The sequence below is a fragment of the Protopterus annectens genome, chromosome 11.part0 (genome assembly GCF_019279795.1).
Source record: "Protopterus annectens isolate FY-2018-M chromosome 11.part0, PAN1.0, whole genome shotgun sequence".
NCBI lineage: Eukaryota > Metazoa > Chordata > Ceratodontiformes > Protopteridae > Protopterus > Protopterus annectens.
In genome coordinates, this window is record NC_056745.1 from 389,838,717 (window position 1) to 389,861,656 (window position 22,940).

The 22,940-nt window shown below is 40.2% G+C and overlaps 1 protein-coding gene across 2 annotated transcripts in view; it reads right to left on the bottom strand.

The window, feature by feature from the left end:
- GOLGB1 (golgin B1) overlaps positions 1-22,940 on the bottom strand; it is a 1,744,011-nt gene that overhangs the window by 223,064 nt on the left and 1,498,007 nt on the right. For both annotated transcript variants that reach the window (XM_044087881.1, XM_044087880.1), the window contains exon 20: positions 5,868-6,017. In XM_044087881.1, coding sequence (XP_043943816.1) covers positions 5,868-6,017 — 150 coding nt within the window. The remainder of the gene's footprint in view (positions 1-5,867; positions 6,018-22,940) is intronic.

The window sequence follows — 22,940 nt, forward strand, 5'->3', positions numbered from 1 at the left end:
TCCTCCATTTTCCTTAATACCTCCTCAGCATTAGCACCAAATAGTACATCCTTTTGAAGAGGGGCGTCTAGTAATTTAGCTTTGACATGATCAGGCAAGGCTTGTTCCTTGAGCCAGGGCATGCCTACGTATGACTGAACCTGTAACAGCAGCTCTACATGAGGCCTCTAGAGCATCAAAACCACATTATAAGGTATGCTTACCCACTTGTTCTGCACTATGCATTAAATCCTGCAACTCCTTCAAGTCTGGTTGTTCAGGTTGTGACATTTTACTTTTCAATTGTGATAACAAAAACGGTTGGTATTTTAGCATATGAAACTGACAGTTTAAGGCCCTCATGGATAAGGTAGCCGAGGTATATACCTTTTTTCCCCACCTTTCTAAGGATCTGGAATCTCTCTCGGAAGGCAATGGATTTTTAGCAATGGAGGCCTTAACTCCTTTGGGGCCCTGTGAGATGGTTTCTGGGTCAGCAGCATGGCTTTGGTATAGAAATTGGTGTGAGTCAGGGACACTGTAGTACCTGTCAGGCTTAACTGGAGCTGGAGGTAGAGAGTCCGGGTTAAGGCAGGCCTCCGAGTAAACATCATCTAGGATGTCCAAGACAGGAGGTATAGCCAGAGGCCTGTGCTGAGGAAGCAAGAGAAATTCCCTGAGCCTTTTCTTGGAATCTGAATGATCCTGGCCTTCCCAGTGGAAGTGTTCCCTTAAGGTATGCAAAGTTTCCCCAAATGAGTAATCCTCAGGAGGGGATACAGAAGGGATGGACTCCTCCGCATCAGAGTCTTCAAAAGGGGAGTAAGAATGTTCCTGATCATCAGAGTGCTCTGAAATAATGGAGCCCTGATCAGAGGAGGGGGAATCTTCCTCCACTCTAGGCCTTTTGTCCGGAGGGGGCTGAGAACCTCTGATAAGAGTAATTAAATCCTCAGCCATTTTAAGCATCTGTTTCTTGGGCATGGGGCCTGGAGATGGACCCTGAGTAGCTGGTCTCTTAGAGTGCATGGTTGCTTTGGACTTTGTGAAAGCCTAGATGGAGAAAGAAGAGGAAGGTCTGAAGACACCTTGAGTGGAGGTGGACCTGTCCACATTCTGAGTTTCAACGCCAAGAGTGGCTTCGGTATCTGTAGTCGGGGTGTGGGCCGAGGAGCCTGCGACCTCGGGCACAGGAGACACCGTCAAAGACAGGTCGTCGGTAGTCAGGGGCTGCGTAGGTGCCTCATTGAGAACCGGACCACGTGTAGTCGGCTTTGACGTGGTGTCGGTAGAAGCTGCGGACCTCGTGTGTCGGTCCTTGTCTTTGCGTTTTTTAGATAAAACCAGAGTCGGAATATCCGACGACATAGTATAGTTAAATGCTTTCCCAAAATAATGCTGGGTGAACTCCGCCCGACGCTTAATAGTGCGTTTGTTGAATGTAGCACAAAAGCGACAGACCGAGACGTCGTGGTCTGGGCCTAAACAAGGTATATAGCGGGAATGAAAATCCTTATGCGGTATTTGCTTCCTACAAAAAATACAATTATTAACTTTGTCTGACATCGGTCTGAGGCAAGAAAAGTTTCCCCAACGGGGTACTTAGCTTTTAAGAAGACTTCGGTTTCCAAATTTTCGTAATCTCAGGAGCTGGCCGACCGGCACTTGCGAACTGCTTCTGCTTCGGGCACCGCGCAGCAAGAAAGACTGAAGAAAATGGTCGGCTGGTTCCTTTATACCCCTGTCGCATTGACGTCAGGGAAGAAGTGACGACAACCGACGCCGGACCTAGACTTTGGAATTCGGCCGACCGAGGACCCGCCTGACGGCAGGAGAACCCATCTGCTATGACTGCAGCTGTATGCACGATGAACATCTACCAAATGGATGAAAACCCCAGAATAAAGAGGAAAAAAATTCACTTATCTGTACTGAGGCTAGTGTGAGCTACAGGATGCATGTCCAAACAAAATTGTGGTAAACGAGATCCGAGGATTGTGGGTTAGCAAGGGATTAGGGGAAGGGGAGCAGCTTGAGCTCTGGATCTGTCCTTTCAGTTGCTGGATCGGATCCAAGGTCTGATTCAAGACCCATCCATGATCAAGAACAGATAGCATTACATCACATTTTGCTTCCCCATCAAAGGCTCGTTTGGCATGGATGCAATAAAAGATGGATTAAATACTTCATTCTTACTTCAGCAGTTTTTTTGGTGTGTACCCAATGAAGACTTAACCACTTCTAAGTTTTAAGTATCCTTTGAACCAGAGACGCACTGTGTTTTCCTTTCCCTTAGACATATCAGTATGAGAGGTTATAGGAATAGTAGCAACTACTATCTTATGTTCAAATTAGGGTTTCCACCTGTCCCTCTCAGTGAGGGACAGTCCCTCTTTGCCAGTTGTGCTCTGAAAAATAAAAAAATAAAAAAATGGCAAATGTCCTTAGATTTTAGGTCAAAAAATATTTTATAAATTTTCTTCAATAGATGCATAAAGCACATGTTTGTATATGAAACACCTAATTGTTATAGCAAATAGCATAAACAGCTCAAATGCTATATGAATAAGCTTTTACTTGGCAAAAAAGTGAAGGTCTGTCCTTTGTACTGTCCGTGCATCTGTTTTGTTCTGAAAAATCTTACCTTTCTGCAAAAAATGTCCCATTTGGGCATTTGAAAAGGTGGTAACCGTAGTTCAAATAACACTTATACATTTATGGCTCTTCTAGCCAAAGTCTTCCTGTTAAATTCTGCACAAGATTTAAAACTCTCTCCAAGGCAATTCTCTTCTAAACCAAAAAAGAAAATGGACAGGGACGCCTTATGGAGGAATCAGATGCCTGCATGAGCATTTGTTAGTAACTTTCCTGTGCAATGTCATTAGAAACACAATAGAAAAATAAACAATATTTATTTATCCAATTACAGATAAAAAAGAGGTTGCACCTAACATTAATAATAAAACTTCAAAGGCTCACAAACAACAAAAAAATACTAAAATCACGGCTGCACTTCAGCCACTTAAAACACACAGCTTTTTATTTAGATACAAAGATAAGCACTTTTGTCTCAAACTGTCACTAAGACTTCATCAGATAAATAACAACTCTATTTTTTAAATCAAAGTAAAAGGCTACACGACAGTTTGGCACCCTAGAGTTGAAAGATATAATGTTACAAAAATTCATTCATAAAACAACAACCTGTTATCACTGAAATATAAAAACAAGAATGAATAAACCTCAAACAACGTGCTAAAAAAATATCCAGAACATAAATCTAAATTTGTTATTTTGGAACAACTAGAGAAGAGGGCCATGTGGATTACTACTGGAGAAAAAGGAACTTATATGGCAATTATGCTTGAATGCAAGTAATCTCCCTGGGCTCAATGAGGTATCATGCATCACCTGCTTGTTAAAATTAAAAGCTTACCAACGTTAAAGTATTTGGTTGGTAAATAGTTCAAACAATACATTTTCTAAGTTTTTTAGCATGGTTAAGTATGTTGTTTGATGTTTATTTATTCCTGTTTTTATATTTCACTGATAATAGGTTATTTTATGAATGAGTTTTTGTAACATTGTCTCTTTAAACCCCAGGGTGGCAAACTGTCATGTGATCTTTTACTATGATTTAAAAATAGCAGAGTTGTTATTTATCTGATTAAGTCTTAGTGATAGATTAACATGAAAACACTTATCTTTGTATCTAAATAAAACACGGTGTGTTTTAAGTGGCGGTGTTGCATCTGTGCTTTTAGTATTTTATGGGTCTACTTCACCTGAGTGAAAAACCTTTTGTGTAAACAACTAGTTGTCAAACTCTAATTGTTGAAAGCTTGCTCCATCGAATGGCCGTTTCAGCGATTTTTTTTTTCTTAGGGGAAAAAACACTTGGCAATCATTGGGAATTTGCCAGTTTCCCCAAGGTACTTATGAAGAGCTGCGGTGGTGCAGCGGTAGTGTTGTCTCCTCACAGCAAGAGGTTCTCCCGTTCGATTCTCGGCTGGAGCGCCTTCTGTGTGGAGTCTGCATGTCCTCCCCACAGTCTAGTGGCATTCGAAAGACATGCATGAATGGGTGTGCTTTCATTGAAGGCTGGGTGTCGGGCTGGCACCATGGCACCGTAAAAATCAACTGCCAATCATTAGCGGACCGGAGTTCCGCTGTGGCGACCCCTAACCAGGAAAAGCCGAAAAAAGAACAAGTGCAATCTCGGACTTGGTATCTTTAGTTAGGGGGGTTGTGGAAGTGCAACCGCCCACCTTGCCGGGTTTTAAATTTTGTGAAATTTTTGGTGTTTGTTAGGCTGGCCAAGCATTTTTTCTCCCTAGGAAAAACTTTGCTAAAACGTCCGTTCAATGGAACAAGCTTTTGACAATTAGGGTTCAACAAATAGGTGTTCGCACAAAAGGTTTTTCGCACAAATGATATAGACCCATATTTTGTACCTAACATTGCCAAAGTCACAGTAAATAGCCATGCGAAGGAGATCAACCCATCCTTTCAAGCGGCAAGAAAAAAAAATAAATCAGAACATATGGTGCATTCTCTTTTAGACCCAGGATCACTCTAATGGTCATAAACTGAGACTACAACCACACACTGCTGTAGAATTACCAGATTGTTGAAAAAGTTCAACCTGAGACAGAGAGAGACTGAGAAAGAGTCAAACTAAAGAGAAAGATTTAGTTTGCTGAAAATCTTTACAGACCATGCATGCAGTCTCAGTTACTTACATTATTTGAAAAATAAGACAAAGTATAGTGTCAGTCTATACTTTGGGATAAAGACTGCACTATTAAAGAGGTGAAACTGGAATGGGCTTACCCCTCTGACAGCAGTCTTACAAATATTTTTTTACTTTCAAGATCATCGTATACGCTGCTCATCATTTAACATAATTCTATGTTATCCCCCCAAAAAATAGTACTGATCAAATGCTGTTGGAATACAGCTCTATCAAGATCCACATATAAGCCTATATTTTGAGTACCAAATATACTGTTTCACTTTGGAATTTACTGCTAATCAGTTTTCCTGGAACCAAGCTATTTGGGGGCTATTTGATTACTGCTTTACTTTGCAGCACAGATCTTGAATTTTAATTTCATCTGCTCTTGTTAATTATATTGTATCCTATTAGCTAAACCTACACAATGCCTCTGACAATGCATTTTGTTAATGCTATTACAAACTATGTAAATGCACTGAAAATAGATGCAAAGTTTAAAAGTTTATCAAAACTACACAATGAAAGGAATGGCAAGTAATAATTAAATCAGATTCTTTTAACTGATGGGAAGCATTCTGTCAAGTGACCGTGCCAAACTACTTTTTGCAACTCTGAACAAATATTCTAAACTTTCTGAATCTATATGATCATTATGACATTATGCACAACTTAGTTAAATCAATTAAGAATACTGGATTGTTGACTATTTATATTGTTTGGAATGCCAAATATTGCTTTTTAAGTTCCTACATAAAACTGGTCACTGAGACTTATTTGTTGATTTGTATATTGTGGAGAAATGAAACAGAAGTGCCTGTGGGCTTGAAATTTACATAATTAAAACATTTTGTAAATATCTTCTTAATATGTATATGTTCTACTGACAATCTGTTAAACACTTCGCACTTTCAATTGCTGTACTGTATTCCCTCCTAATCTCATTTTAGATGTGTTATTTATACAATATGCTTGTACTATTATATGTGTTCTGGAAAATTTTAATTTCAAAGGAAATTGAGGGAGACTAGATTGGAAAACTTATGCAAAGTGTTATATTACTTTTCATATAACACCTATTCACTTTAAGAATTTCTTCAGCAATGATCAAATGATGGAAATCATATGTTCACCAGATGTAAGCAATCCTTACCTTGCCATTTAACTGCTGAATACGGAGCTCCTTTTGATGGAGTTCCTTCAAGCAATCTTCCAGCTGCTTTTTGAGGCTGGTGCTCTCTGCTTCTAGCCTCTGAAAGTCCATATTCTGAATAGGTACTAATGCAGCTGCTTCTGGTAATGCCTGCAAGGAAACAAATAAAAAAAAGTTACACTTATGTAGTGTACTTCTAACAAACATGCAGTAAAGCTTTACTTCAACCATAACATCATAAGAATGTTAGTGCTGGATTAATAATCCACTAATGGGACCATTAGTTTGGAAATGTGATGCAGAACTATAAGGAAACATGGTGTTCTTTGTTGCAGAGATCTACAGTCTATTTTCAGGTGAAATTCGACGTGGCATTCACATTGAATAGGGGATATTTGGCCAGGGTACTGGAGAAATGCCTCTACTCTTTTCATTTATCACTGCGTGATCACTTAACATTCACCTGAGCTACCATCAACTCGGGCAGAGTGGACTTCGGGTTAACACTGCATTTGGTAGATCAACTTACCTGTTCAGAAGCAAAAAGAAACCCTTTTAGTTAAAAAACTAACTGAATCACTTTCATTCATAAATACAAAAAGATATAATGCATAAAGACAATGCATTTTCTGGCTCTATCACAGCATTAAAACTGCCCTACTATATTTTCTGGACACAGTCAACTAAAACAAAAATATTACTAACCCTATCTCCACCCTATTTCTGTACCTGTCAAAGGCATTTGATGCCATATCTCACGGTCTTCTCCTTAATCATCTCTCAAAATTAGGGCAAGAAAACACTGCCATTGAACAGTAACCTCAACAACTGTATACAGTCTGTCAGCTGACAGGACTCCTACTCTTAATCACCTACAATGCAAACAGGTGTGTCACAGGGGTCAATACCAGGGCCTACTTTGTTTGATATATTCATAAATGACATACACAAAAGCAGCCAAACATACAACAATCATACAATATATGCTGGTGACTCAACCTCTGTTTACCCAGCCCCATCACTATCCCAAATCCAAACAACCCCCCCAAGACTCTTTCTCCTCTACAGAGACATGGCTACAACAAACTCAACTACTCATGAATTCCAAGAAAACAAAATGAGTCACATTTACCTTTAATAACTTCCCACCAGCTAGTACTGACTAAATATAGTCTCATCTACCACCAAAATAGAACAAGTCACCCAAACTATGTTACATAGATGACAAACACAAATGACCAACACCATCAATGCTACTGTCAAAAAAACAAACATATTATAGCTACTTTACAAAGCCAGGCCATATCTCACTGACCACTGCAGGAAGGTAAATGCAACATTTGCACAATGCGCATGCATGACCACAGCTAGAGGGTTTGGCTTTATTGGCCTGAAATTATTTATAAATGGATTTAAAAGTAAAAGAAAACGTCACGGGCATTCAAAATTGCTATTTAGCTGAAACACCTGGAGGCGTTAATTTTTTTTGTTGATTTGTTCGTGATTACAGTATTTACTTTTGGATTAAAGCATTTTACCTGACTACTTTCTGTCGCTTTATTGTTTCACTGGACCTGGGTACCTTTTGTGTTTACTAAGATTTCTTCTTACTTACTAAATCACTTCTTTTCAAATGTCTTTTTATGTTTTACTAAAGTGAGCTAACTGAACTCCTCCTATGAGAAATGTATGCATCACTGTTCTCTTATCAGCTTGCATATAGTAATGAATATGGATGCATATCACATTACTTAGGGATACTGTTGTATATACTTGATGATCTTCTGCTTTGATGATGATCTGTAATGTGCACCAATCTCACTTTTTAGAAGTTACAATTTATAACTGTGTGATATATCCGGTTGATTCCATTTTAATGAATTCAATTCTTTGTGTACATCTTCCTTTACAGCTTTTTTAAACTTTGCAATATTGTGCATCTACTATTTTTATCAAGCTTTTCTTACCTGGCCTACTCTGAAAATGGGAAATGCACCCAGCTGGACTTTTCCCTTAGAAACCAATCAAATAAAACATTTTGGCCTTTCCAAAATGGGTGGAAAAATAGTCTGGGCAGTAAATACTTCAAGGACAGACACACCTAAAACTTCTGCACCACACCCTTTATAGACTGTACATTAAATGCTTCCTATACATGAAATGTTATGTTGTCTAACTATTTTGCAAGAAGGCTTCAGCCCCTTCCATTCCCCACACCCTGCCACTTATATATTGCATCTCTGAGGCTGCTATACCTCACAGATGGGGAATCCTCTGAGATACTGCAATCTTGGAATTAGTAATTTTAACAACACTATCACAATTATAGCCAGTTCGTATGAATATTTTAATGCAAATATATTTTATATTTGTATACAATTTTTTATGACCAGATTTTTAGAAAAGGACTTATATTTTATACCAAGAATTTAGAGCTTTTAAATTAATATGCATGAAGTTATATGCACATTTAGTCTTCATTACTAATTAATTATTTGATGAAGGTGTGGAAATGATGTAATTGTCCATGATTGGTTGTCATGTCAGGTGTGTTTTTATATTTAAATGTGTTTTATTTTCCCAACTGACTCTGATGAAGTCAAAGCATTTTGGTGAAAGCGCTTAGTTGTTTGGAACTTCTTTCCATAATTAAAGTGGAGTTATCCCTTTCATTTTTTGTTTAGTTTATCAGTCTTTACCCTTTTTGGGTTGATTACATTGTGTAAATCTTGAAATTAGTATTTCAGAAATTATACTACACTTCAGTGTTGGCACTTATTTATTTATTTACATTTGTTTATCGGGAAATTCCAACTGGACACAGGTCCTTTTTCAGTTGTGGCCTGGGGAGAAAAGCTCCACGGAACAATAAATAAGCAGAGTACATGAAGAACAATTGAATATACATACAATAGCAAATAATACATACTACAGCAAACATTAGCTATACATACAATTTGAAACATAGTAATGAACAGATGCACCAATATCTAGGTAGAGGCTAGGAATAAAGGTAGGATGTATATACAGATAGTACAAAGTTCAAACGGATACTGTTCTAAACTCATATACCTAAATCTTATATACAAATACTGCACTAAACTCAAGCAGATATAAAGCAAAAGCTCCACATGAAGGCGGAACAAGCTAGAAGGGCTAATGGGATGGAAGGGGAAGGTAGAGGAGTAAGAGAGGAGACCGAGTAGTACTTGTGAGTACTAGCAGCACTTGAGAGTGCCCTATACAAATGCAGTGATATTCTTCCTTGCTCCTGTTTGCCACACTTAAACACGACTGACATACTTTTTGAATCTGTATTCAAAAGAGTTGCCCCAGCTGTAACGTATAATACTGCTCATGGCAAAAAAAGCAATCTTGCATCCTGCCTTCTCTCTTTGCCCAGAGTCAGACAGTCATCCTCATCCATCCTCCAAGGTCTGCTTCACAAGTCAGAAGCTATAATATCTGATACTAACCTTCCTGTCTGTACTGGCAATAGAAAGTGATAGCCTAGCAGTACCTCTTGCCTGACACTTTACTGCACATGGCTAAGTCTTTGCCCCAGTAACTAAAGTCACTGTGTAGTCCTCACTTTGATTCCTCACAGTCTGTTTACTTTCTGCGTAATTCCAAGTAATTTAACCAGATGATGCATGCAGCCTGCCCTGTCAATGCTATTCATTGTGCCACTGTGCCTAGTTACCTTATCTGGCACATAAAAAACTTCTGAAAAGGCACACTCTAGCCATCTACCTCTCCTTTCTATGATGCCTATTCCACAGATTCACCACCCAAGCTGTTGGTACTCACATGTACACTTGATCTTTTGCCTTCCATGAGAAGATTTCTGACATCAGGGCCTGTGCTATTCGGCCTAAAGGCCAATACAGACTTCACTGTAACTACATTATTTAGCTCCATTTTACCTGCCCACCTCTTGCTTTATGACAGAATAGCTGACAACCAAAATACCTCCCTTCCCCTCCTCCCATGCTTGTGCTGCTGCACTGCTACCTTGAATTCCTATATCAGCCCTTCTGCTTGTGCCTATTAGACCATTCCCTTTGTCTATAGCACCGTTTCCATCTTTGTACAAGACTTCTACACTTCCCGAATGCTCTCCCACTTTACTGGCCTCACTGTTCTTCTTTCTTGCCATTGCCTTTTCCTCCTTGTCTACTTCCTCTCCTCTGAATGTTCATCATATTCACCTTCTCATCCTTTCTTACATCTTTTCTGAACTGATCCATCCTAGACAAGTCCGCCATATCAGTGATGTAGTACTTCCTTGGATCCAATTATTCTGCCCCTTTTCCCTAGCTCCTCATCCTTCCTGCCCACACACCCTTCACTTCCCTCTGCCTTTTCTCACTATAAACCTTATTATCCCTCTGCCCATTTACAACTGCCTGCCTTTGAATCTGCACCAATTCCCTTTATCAGCATTCCAAACCACCAGCATGCCACAACCTTTCTCTTCCCACATGCTCCAAAACCACATCACTAATTCACAAATGGGACACCTCATATGCCCAAGTCTGTTCCTCTCCTCCAAACCATACTTCTGTCTTCATCATTTACTTGCTCTTTTAAGACTGTTGATACTTCTAATGTATGCCTATTTTCTGTCTGACTATAGTATGTTCTGTTTAATTTGTTCTTTCAATAACCTTCTATCTGAATGGTCTCCACAACTGCACACAGCATTCAATGTGTAGATTGATCAAAGTCTGGCAAAATTAAGGTATTACTTCTTAGCTTCATGAATCTATATTCTGAGAACACATTCTAGCATTATCATCTTGGTGTCAGTAAACCTCATCAACAAAATCACCCTGCATTTGGTAGTTACTGATAATCACCTGGGAAGGCTTCACTCCTTAAAAAAGAACTTCAACTGATGAACTAGCAGAACAGCTCCCTATTAAAATGTTAGGGCTCACAAAGGCAAGTGCCCAAATGCCAGGGGGAAAAAAAAGACCAAAAATACAGAAAAGTGAATATCAAACATTGATTTCCCCTTCAAAGTATTTTTGTAGGTAGACAAGCCTCCCTCCACCCCTGATGTAGAAAGTAAGCCTTTCCACACTCCCCAAACTTATATATACCCACTAAGACTGCCGTAACACAGAGAAAAGGGAATATTCTAAGAAATAGCAATTTTGGATTTGGTATACACAAGTCCACATTTTTAATCCTTCATTCTCCACATTCTGTAACAAAGCATTGTCTTTGCATTTCAAATAATTACCAGGATTACTCCTTGTGAAATAAGAATCTGAGTCATGCTGCCACGTGCTGGTAGACACCAGAGGTCAAAGTCCTGGCCACACTCAGTATGAAAGGTACAGTAAGCCACAAAGATGTGGATATAAATATATACAACATTAAATATCATGTGGACAATTTTTCACTCTTCTACAAATATCTCAGAAACAGCATTCTGAAAGGAACTGATTTTAGTAATCTAAAAATAACAGATTAACATGCTTTCTTTACAAATTAATCCATGTACTTAACAGAATTGTAGATTAGGTCCTTATCTAGACACTAGAACAGTTGAAAGGATCACCTTGGTGACCTTTGTTTTGACATTGATTCGGCTCAAAAGCTGGATTTCCTTCCCTACCCCATAAACCCTACTCTGAGGAGAAAACCCCAGAATGAGTAAAGGAATTCTCAGCTAAATCCCTGCTTATGAAAATAACACAAGAAGTTATAAGGAGAATAAACAAATCACTGGACTTCACAAAAGTCCCTTAGAAATAATAACTTGGAGGGGGAAGTTGGGTGACTGGTTCCAGTGTCAGGACAAAGACAGATACATTTATAATACTGGTAAGTATATAATTTGTATATTTAAGGTGATCTTGTCCAGACACTGGAACAGTAGGACAGAATCCCAAGTTAAAACTGGGTGGCTTAAGTCAGTAAACCTTTATGAGTGGTGGTTCTAAAGTCAGAAGTCACTTCTGAAGATTTTGGTGCCAAGGGGTCAAATGCCAAATACTTTGACAGTGATAATGGCACTGGCAGTACCTGGGTTGGTATCATGTGCCCAGTGCTGGACACCTCGGTCTTAGTGGTCACTGATGCTGACAAGGTCGAAGCTGAGTGAACCACCAATGTTGAGGGCATCATTGTGAGAAAACAGGAAACTGTCAACATAAATAAGATAGGTACAGGTGTTGGCATTGATTCCATCACTGCTGGTGTTGGAGACAGAACAGAAGAAAAGGAAGGAAGGGGGTCTTCTTGAGCCACCCAAGGACATAGGGGCATAGCTGACACTATATTGAAGCTGGGCTTTCACAAAGGTAAACTTCATATGTTCCCAATCCAGTCCAGTGGAGCAGGGCTTCTGAGGGACTTGCAGGACTGAAGTAATGATATAGGGGCATGTCTAGAAGTAAGAAACCTCAAAAGCTCATGTTCTGAAGAAAAACTCTCATTGCTTCTCCTCAGTGCTGAGTCAGTGGTACCAGACAACTCCTGTCAAGGAGAAGTGGACCTGGCAAGACTGATGATTGATTAGGGTCCTGGTAGAGAAATACAAAAGGAAAGGCTTTGAGCTCTAGCTGGGGACATGTTTTTGAAAACAGAGACATCAAAATCTTAAGTCCAGCACACTTGCTTTTTTCCCAGCTGGGTTGACTTTGAAGAATTCTTCTCCTTGTCCTTGAAAGTGTCCTTCTCCTTAACTGCTGACTCAGAAAGAATCAAACCTTTCAGTATACATTTGCTCTCCCTGTCAAGAAGGATACAGGAACTGAAAGTTCTGTAAATACTGCAATAACTGTCTAAATGTTTCACCCCAAGACATATCACACACACACTCGCACACTCACACACTCACACACTCACACACTCACACACTCACACACTCACACACTCACACACTCACACACTCACACACTCACACACTCACACACTCTCTGGCAGGGTCATGGGGGGATTTTATGGCCAAACTGTTTACACTTAAAATAGAGTTTTGGGTATTCTTCCATAACAAGGCCTAGATTTTAACCAAGAAACATACAGCAGTAACACAACCCCATATACACTGCTCCAATTACTAAAATGTTGCAATTAAGGAATTTTGAGAAAATAGCAAGTTACACAAAAATAAGGAGAACGTTTTTAATGAAGGAAGATGGGGGGAAATTAAGGATGGAAAGCAAGACATGACGCTCCTAGCGAAAGACTAAAAGAATGTCCTACATTATTTTATAACAGTCTAAAGCTGTTTGAAGAAAACTGAAGGAATAAAGGCACTTATCTGGGCTAAATTATGAGAAATAACTCCTAATGGCTTGTGCTCATTTGGAAGACATAGCTGCAATACTGGCAATGAGATCTGGAATTGTCTCCTCAGGGGAGACCTTGAACCTTTGAAGGGAGGGGTGTTGATGAAATAATGGGCACCAAGGAGGACCACGGCAACTGCTCCAGTGTTTGGACAAGAACCAAATTAAATATTCATTGAACACTAGATGTACATTCCTTGTACAATAAGAATTTACCATCTTCTTCTAAAACTAACACTTAATTTAGGGATATCACATCATGTACACCAATCTGTGCAGTGAAATAACACAAAGGCTACACAAATATACACATCTCCACAGCCTGCCAGTTTATCCCCATGCAACCCACAAGCACTTTCCTGCAATCAAGAAAGAGCAATGCATATCTGAAAAACTATTAAACAAGTGCTATGCAGATATATACTTGGCAAACTTGCAGGGAACTCCAAAAGCTGCAGCCTGCAGAGAATAACGTATTCACATTGGGACAAAAGGAGGACACTCCTGATTCATCAATGTGGGATCACTTGTAGATCAAGTGATATGGTGATGCTGTACTTGTACATAAAACACAGAAGACTACATAAGCACATATTTTGGATAGTTGAGCACTGGAACACTGCTTCAAAGTGTGGCTAGACTCCAGAGTTGTGGATGAGACAACAATACAGATTTCTTCTCCAGGGGGAACCAGATTTGCACTTCTATGTGGAGGACCTTGGTGGGATCCCCAACTCACAAGAAATGTGTCAAGTGCCAGAATCTGCAACATGTGTAGCTGCAGAAAGTGAATACTCAAACAACGGGGAGAGACTGTCACCAATCCAGGGCACACTGAGGATCTGGCACCAAAATAGGTCTTCCTACATATGGTACTTTTGACTCAGCATACAGCCCCAGTTTCATGTATGGGAATGGTACCATGATGACAGTGGTCATCACCAAGCTCAAAATGTGCATGACTCTGCACTGTCTTCCCCCAGGACACCAACGCTATGATCTCTTGCGCCCTCATCAAGGCTAGGAATGGCTTACGATGTAGTGTGCCCAACACAGTTCCTATAAAGGACTTTCTTTGAGCACATATTAGAGAGGATTTTGTCCAATTTATGGTCACCCCATGGATGTATCCAAGGAAACATCTAAAGGAAGGCTGCTTCCAAGGAATCCCTGGATAAGGCTACCAGAAGCCTGCCATCCAGGTTAGAGAAAAATAAGGAGAGCCATTTCCGCAAGACTTTAGCCATAATGGCCAACATCCTGCTGCAGATTTTGGCACTGAAATTTGGCACTCATTTTATTAATAATAATACTTTACAGGATAAGTTAGTACTTATTATAATTATTACATTACCCAAGAATATATACATATAGCATTCAATAGTTTTAATACCTGACAAAAAACTTAAGAAAATGGAAAAAAATGTTATGATATCCTAAAAAGCTGAGAACTGCTTATAGAAATCATATAAGAATATGGGAGCATGGTGGCATTAGCTTTCCAGATGTAGAATCTTATTCTGTTGCTGCAAATTTTAACTCTTATTATAATCTGAACAGATGCCTTACACTAGTCAAAATGACTGGAAAACCATTCAGAAGCAGATTTTACTAAAGTCTTGCAAGTTTATCAAATATGATAACTTAGAAATATGTAACAATCCTTTCAACTGGTTAATAGAATTTACCTTGGAAGGAAATTAATTTCAGTCTTTATACTCTGCATATATGACATCAGTTTTTAAAACCCCATTAATATCAAAGCGGTAAATGTGCTTTCCCACTGCTCACACCTCTCGATTTAAGGGAACTCACAACATGTTAAAATTAATTTACTAAAAAGGAACGGATTAGTATTATGGTCTGATTGCTTTGAAAAAAGAAAACCTTAGTTGACAGAATATTTAATGAAAAACCATAAGCTAGATGGAATCTGTTAATAAGTTAATATTATCCATTAGTAAGAAATTAAATGAATTTGTAGATAATATGAGTGAAGAGGAACACTATTCCCCCATTATATGAATATATTAATGCTATCATTGGAGGTAAACTGACCTACAAAGGAAGATTGTCCAAGTTATATAAATTAATTATAAATAATAATTTGATGCAAATTTCTGGAACTTTTTAGACAGTAGTGTATTGAGTGACTCAACAGAAGATAAGAATAAAACTTTGTTATATACTTACCTCAAGTTTATACTGGAAAATTTTTATGTGGAAATATATACACAGAATGTTTGTTACCCCCTATAAAACCTCAAAATTTAGTAAAATGGCTTCTTCAGTTTGCTGAAGATGCAGTAAAGTTGTAAAAGCTGACTGGACGCACATGTTTATGGACAGTGAAAAATTAAATGTATATAGAGAGAGATAAGTATGTTTTTTAAGGGGTTATAGTCTGATAATTTTTCTTCAACTAGATAAATAATACTAATGAATGTTCCACTTACTTTATCTGTAAAAGCCAAAAAACAAAAACTGTTCTGGAGTCTCCTGGCAGTAGCTAGAAAAGTTATTACAAAATACTGGAAACTGAATTCAGTTCCTACATTCAAAGGAGTTTTAAATTTAACAGCAATATTAAATAAAACAAAAAAAGAAGTAATCAGAACAAGATCTATAACTTATACTAAGACTTTCAGTGGTTCGGATAGCCTTGAAATGTTGCTGTTGAAATACCAAGACTCTTAATGTGTTAATTATCTAAGATTACTTTCATGATTCAATGTATTCCCAACACTGTATGACTAAGTGATGTTGAACTTCATAATTTCTGTGTATGTATTCTAAATATATTAAATTAATAAAAATTTACTTACAAAAAATAGCTTATTTTTTTACTGGATGTGATGTGCATCCAGAAACACTTGAATGATTTTTCTGTACGCATTCAAATACTGGTGTGCCAAAATGTGTCTGTTATGTCCAGCAAAGCAGTTCATACACCCTGTGACAGCAGGGTGTAAAGAACATGCTGGTGGAAGCTGCCATGGCCCAGAACTGGATGGCCTTTGGGACCAGATATTTGGGACCAGAACAGACAGGAGTAAAGTCTTCAATCCTTCCCTGACACTAGAAAAGCCTCTATGAACTCTAAGCAGAAGACTCTGGGTCTATCTCAAAACCTCCACTGAAGTAGAATGTCAGTCTGGAGCTTTTTCTTGGGGAAGACCTATGAGCTCCAGAACATGCCTAAAGGTGACTCGGTTTAGAACTCCATCAGTCTTCTGTGGTGATTCTTCAAGCAGGGGAGAACTTTGAGAATTGCATCCAACTCAAACCTGGGGCCAGTCCAAAATTAGAAACTTTCAGGGCAGCTCAAATGGGCAAACAGCTGAGCCAGATAAAAATATGTATAAGCACATTCCTAAACTATTAGCTGAAGAAAACCAATGCATTCTCATAAAAATACCTTTAACAAACAGATACAAGCTTTCACAACTATGTGCTTTACCTGGTATGACAATTAAAACAAGACATTGTGAAGCTTTTAAAAATCTCAGCCATCACATCACACATCATATGACATGAGAAACGTAATACATTTAAACAAGTAATTTACCCTGTACATTTATACACATTCACACACAGACTCTGTATTTTTATGAGAATATATTGGGTTTCTGAAGCCAGATGTCTAAGATTGCGAAGTCCAACACTACAGTCAGGACCGTCAGGAGTAGTAATCTTCTTGGGCAAATTATCTGTCCCTAGAGCTGTATCATCATCATCATCATTCTCTTTTTCCCATTTTCTACACGGGGTTGAGGTATCGTGTTAACTGTCTCCATCTCTCGATTCAGTGCCACACTCCTGCCTTCTTTGACACACGACTGACTGTCGCAAATCTTCTTTCAAACAATCCATCCACTTCTTTGCTGGACATCCTCATTTCCTCTTACAGTCTTCCTGTCTGTCCCAAATCTTCTTTACCAGAATGTCTTCTGCTTTTCTGCATGTGTCCGAACCACCATAATCTGTTCTCTTTGATCTCTTCTGCAGTTGGAGCTACTCTGGCTTCTGCTCTTATGTCCTCATTTCTTCATCTGTACCACAGTGTGCATCCTACCACCCTTCTCAGGCACTTCATTTCCTTCAGCTCTAGCTTCTTCATCTGTTCTGCCTTTACTGCTTAGGTTTCTGAACCATACAGTAGCACTGGTCACACCATTATCTTATGCACCTTACTTTTCAGCTTCTTTGGCATTCTTCTGTCATATACTGCACCTCAGACTCTATGCAAGTTGGCTGCCGCCACTCTGATTCTCATCAACTATCCCTCCCAGATACTTGAAGCTATTTCTCTGTTCCACTAAATTCCTTTCTATCTCAATTCTCAGCTTCTTCTTATTCCTGCACTAATGCACTCACCCAACAATTTCTTGACTTCATTAATGCACTAGACCAGCTGGTCTCAACCCTCACAAGGGGAGGTAACATACTGGACATGGTTCTCACCAAAATGGGCGACCGCTGCACCACTTCCATAATACGGTCTTCCCTGGTAAGATCAGATCATCGGTCTGTCTCATTCAAAGTTTCTATCCCACCCAACCCCTCCCCAGCCATAACCAGGATACCAAACTTCTCAAAAGGTGACTACAACCTCCCAAGGGAAGGTATCAGCAGCTTCACACCAACACCCTCCTCAGTGGGTGCATAAACTATGCTGAACAGTACAGCAGTGCAGTATACAAGCACCTGTATAATTTCATGGACTCAGCCAGGGTCTACGTCAAATCTTCGAACACTGGAAATGTCGAACGTCATATGGTCGAGACCATATGACCGACATTTCAAGTGTTCGAAGACTGACTTTTAACGGCGCCGTACTGTGCAGAATGGGAGAATTTCCCTTTTCTGCACTGAAGTGCAGTCTAGGAGTTGGTATATTTAAATAGGGGGTGTGGGGGGTGCAGGGAGGGCTTGCCCCCCCTGCTCGCACTGTTAAGGTGTGTTTTTCTATCTTTCTTTTTTTTTATTATATATTTGAACTTCCAAATGTCAAACATATGGTCTCGACCATATGTTATTCAACATTTTGGATGTTCGAATATATAACATAGACCCCTCAGCCATACCCAACAAAACTAAAACCTGCTCCCCAAGGAAACACAAACCTGTCTGGTGGACATCCTCTACCAACAGGCTTTACAACAAAAGGAAGAAACTGTTGTCCAAGGGTAAAAAGGAATAAATTCCAAATTGGAAAACTCCCACCTCCACTCAACAAGCAAATTAGATCACTAGTGAAAACCTCCAAAGCCAATTATGAGTTGAAACTAGCCTCCGAAACAAAGGGAAACCACAAGTTCTTCTTCAGTTATGTTAGGAACCTCCATGGCAAAGCCCATGTTTGTTCCAAATTAGTACTTAATGGTACCCACTTACACTGATCCTGATGACTTAGCCAACCTGCTAGTGGATAGGTTCATTGCAAACTTCACCCCCCGATGGCCCCCAAAAGGCCCAGTCGACATCACAGGTACTTGTCTCACACCTCAAATCTCTGCAGATCAAGTGTTAAAGGCCCTATCCAAGGCAAAGAACACAGTTTCCACAGGACCTGATAGTATCCCAGGCTTTATTCTGCACCATCTCCAGCAAGAACTAGCTTTGCCATTGAGCACCTTATTCAACCACAGCCTAATTACAGGCTTCATTCCAGCAGAGTGGAGAACCGCCATTGTCATCCCCTTGCACACTACTGACCTGGGAAACTATTGCCCCATTTGCTTAACAAGTCTGATCTGTAAAGCCATGGAACATATTACTATGGATCTCATAAACAATGGCATAGGCAATCTCCAAGCACTTGAGCCCACCCAATTTGGATTCGTCAGGAGCAAATCTTGCCTACTGAACCTAGCTGACATCTTTAAGACTATCACCAAGGCCCTGGATGAGGTAAAGTCAGTACATACAGCTTACCTTGACCTGGCCAAGGCCTTTGACACAATCCCCCACTCAGGAATCAATGAAAAGCTAACACAACTTGGTGTTAATCCCTATCTCATCAGATGGGTGGCCAACTGGCTTACAGACAGGACCCACAAGGTCAAAATAGGCACCACCACCTCCAACAGCAGACCTGTGGTGTTCCCCAGGGATCTGTCTTGGGACACCTACTGTTTGGCATCTACTTCTCAGAGTTCCAAGCAAAGACAAAGGGCCTGTGGTTGACCAAGTTTGTGGATGACTAAGTTGAGTGCTGTTATTGACTCCCCAAATGAAGTTAAACTGCAAGAGGGTGTCACAGCTACAAATAAAGTACAGTTTTGTACCTACCATAAATGTAGATGTTCGAAGATCTACATTGCTGCAGTCCTTACATATGGGGAAGTCCGCTGTCCTCGGTCGGCCCGAATACCAAAGTATAAGGCTGACGTCGGTCAAGGCGCTTAGAACTGACATCAGAACGTCAGGGTTCAAAAGCGCATGACCGACGTCATATCCTCAGTCTTTTCTTGCCCCAGATGTCAGAAGGCCCCAAAAAGAAAGGCCAAAACCAAAAGACAGCAAAAAACCAACCAAGCAACCCTGCACTACTCCTATTTACAATATTTACAATATTTACAGTATTCACAACCCAAACCACACAACCGCCTCTAACTACAGAGGGGAAGGAGGGAGGGTAAATTGGACTGCAGCAATGTAGATCTTCGAACATCTACATTTATGGTAGGTACAAAACTGTACTATGTTCTTCATCTCACATTGCTGCAGTCCTTACATATGGGTAGAATCCCAAAGCAGAGGTAAGGGAGGATGGCAAAACTATAAAGCATTAGGAGCTGCCAAAATGCCCTGTAAAATTGCAGTGGCAAAACCAGCCCTAGATTTAGAGTAAAGTGGAAGGTGGTAATGCTTAGAGAAAGTATGCACTGAACTCCAAGTAGCTGCCTCCAAAATATCTTTAGTTGCCACCCCTTAAAAAGCTGTAGAAGTGGCAGTAGCCCTAGTGGAATGAGGCCTAATCCCAGCTGGAATCTCCTTACCATGATGGGAATAACAGAAAGCAATACAAAACCCAATCCACTTAGAAATAGTTTGTTTTGAAACAGGCTTGCCCTGAGAACCCAAAGCAAATGAAACAAATAACTGCTGAGACTGCCTGAACCCTTTAGTTCTGCTCAAATAATATCGCAACTGCCTGTGTATATCCAAAGTGTGCAAAATCTTTTCCCCGTTATTTTGGGGGTTTGCATAAAAAGTAGGCAAATGAATAGTTTGGTTTAAAGCCACACTAGAAACCACTTTAGGCATAAAGGAAGGATTAGTACGCAAAGATACCCTATCCTTATGGAAAATTAAGAAAAGCTCAACCGCCATAAGGGCCTGTAATTCAGAAACCCTTCTCGCAGAGGTAATGGCCAACAAAAAAGCAGTCTTCCATGATAAATATTTCAACTCGGCAGTAGCTGCAGGCTCAAAAGGTTGTAGAGTGAGTTTCTCCAACACAAAATTGAGATCCCAAGCAGGAGTAGGAGCTCTCGTGGGGGTCTTATATTCTTTGCCCCTCTAAGGAATTGCTTAAACAAAGGATGAGAAAACAATGGTGGGTCACAGTCATAGTGAGCAGAAATTGCTGCAGCATGAACCTTAATAGAGGAGAAGGACAAACCTTTGTCCAGTAACTCAGTAAGATATTGAAGAGCCACACTTAAATTAGGCTTAGAAACATCAAATTCCTTTGCTGCACTCCAAAATAAAAATCTCCTCCATTTATCTGCGTACACTTTCCTTGTACTAGGCCTTCTGGCCTCCAAAATAACATTCAAAACTTGCTGTGGAAGCTGAGACCCTCCAGGGTTCAAAACAGAATATGCCAGGCTGTTAGATGTAGAGAATGAAGTTTGACTGAGTAAATGACTGTTCTCCTGAGACAGCAGGTGCGGAATCGAAGGCAAAGGCCATGGAGGCTCCCGTACCAGACTTCTCAGTAATGGGTACCAGTGCTGTCGAGGCCAATCTGGAGCTATCAAAATCATCTTTGGCTTGTCCTGTCTGACCTTCAGGAGTACCTTTGGGAGGAGAGGCAGAGGTGGAAAGGCATACACATGAAGATTGCTCCAATTGTATGAGAGAGCATCCACTTTCCAAGCTGTGGGATGAAACCTGTTTGTGCAAAACTTTGGCAGCTGGTAGTTTAGTGGAGAAGCGAACAGATCTATGTCTGGAGTTCCCCATAACACTGTCAATTTCTGAAATACATGAGGATCCAATTTCCACTCGTGGGGATCCATAATTTGTCTGCTCAACACATCTGCTAAGGAGTTCTGTGCTCCGGGCAGAAACCTTGCCTGAAGATTTAGTCGTAAATTGAGAGCAGTCTCCCACAAAATCATTGCTTGTCTGCATAGAGGATAAGAATGCGTTCCCCCTTGCTTGTTGATGTACCACATGACAGTTGTGTTGTCTGTTAGAACCAACACCTGCCCTGGAAGAAGTAAATCCTTGAAAGCTATTAATGCAAATTGGACTGCTAACATCTCCTTCAAGTTGATATGTAGATGTTGAAGTCTGGCAGGCCACGTGTCTTGTACCCACTTTCCATTTAGATGAGCTCCCCAAGCTTTGTCTGAGGCATCTGTCGTTAGAATCTGACTTGCCTCTGGCCGGGTCACAGAGAGTCCCTTGTTTAGGTGACATTCCTGAGCCCACCACAAAAATTCCTTTTGAATGCAAGGTATTATCTGAATGACAGTGTCCATATCTTGGCAGTGCTGTGTCCATACATTTTGAGATACCATTGTAGCTTCCTCATATGCAGTTTGGCATTGGGAAGTACCAGAATACAAGATGCCATGAACCCCAAGGCTTGAAGGACTGTCCTTGCAGTCAGCCTGGACTGACGAGACAATTGATGGAAGTAAAGAGAAAGATTCTTTTGTTTGTCCGGGGTCAAAAAGGCCATCTGGGATGCTGTATTCAGTCTCACACCCAGAAAGCACATGTCCTGAGAGGGTACTAGACTGGACTTTATTTCGTTCACAGAATACCCCAGGCATCTTAGCACTGCTATCACATACTGTAAATGATGAAGAAGTTTGTCCTTTCCTTGGGCCAGAATCAGGCAATCGTCCAAATAAGGATAGATCTGTATTCCTCTTAGCCTGAAGAAAGCTATCACTGGAGCCAGAACCTTCGTGAACACTCTGGGCGCAGTAGATAAGCCAAAGGGCAATGCAGAGAACTGATAATGAGAAGTCCCAGTCCGAAAACACAGATACTTTCTGTAACTGAGCCTGATAGGAACATGAAGGTAAGCCTCCTTGAGATCCAGAGTCACCATCCAGTGATCTTTGCCCAGCAGAGGTAAAAGCTGTTGTAACGTCAACATTTTGAACTTGGGAATGTCCAGATATGTGTTGAAAATAGATAAATCCAAGATTGGTCTCCACGTGTTACCTTTCTTTGGTACTAGGAACAGGCGAGAATAAAATCTTAGGCCCACTTCTGGTAGAGGGACCGGTTGTATGGCCTTTATTTGAAGTAGCAGAGAAATTTGTTTGTGAGCCTCTAGTCTTTGCTGAGGAGGAACGTCCGGCATGCCTTTGAAAGGAGGCAAGGTATGGAAATAAAACTTGTAACCTCGGTGTATGATATCCAATACCCATTTGTCTTGGGTAATCAAATTCCAATTTTCCTTGAAGAGTGCCAACCTTCCTCCCAAAGGAGCTGCCAGGCAAGAAGGATCTGGCAGCTGAAAAGGTAGGTCATTGGGCCTGTTTACGAAAGGACTGGCCCCTGCCTTCAC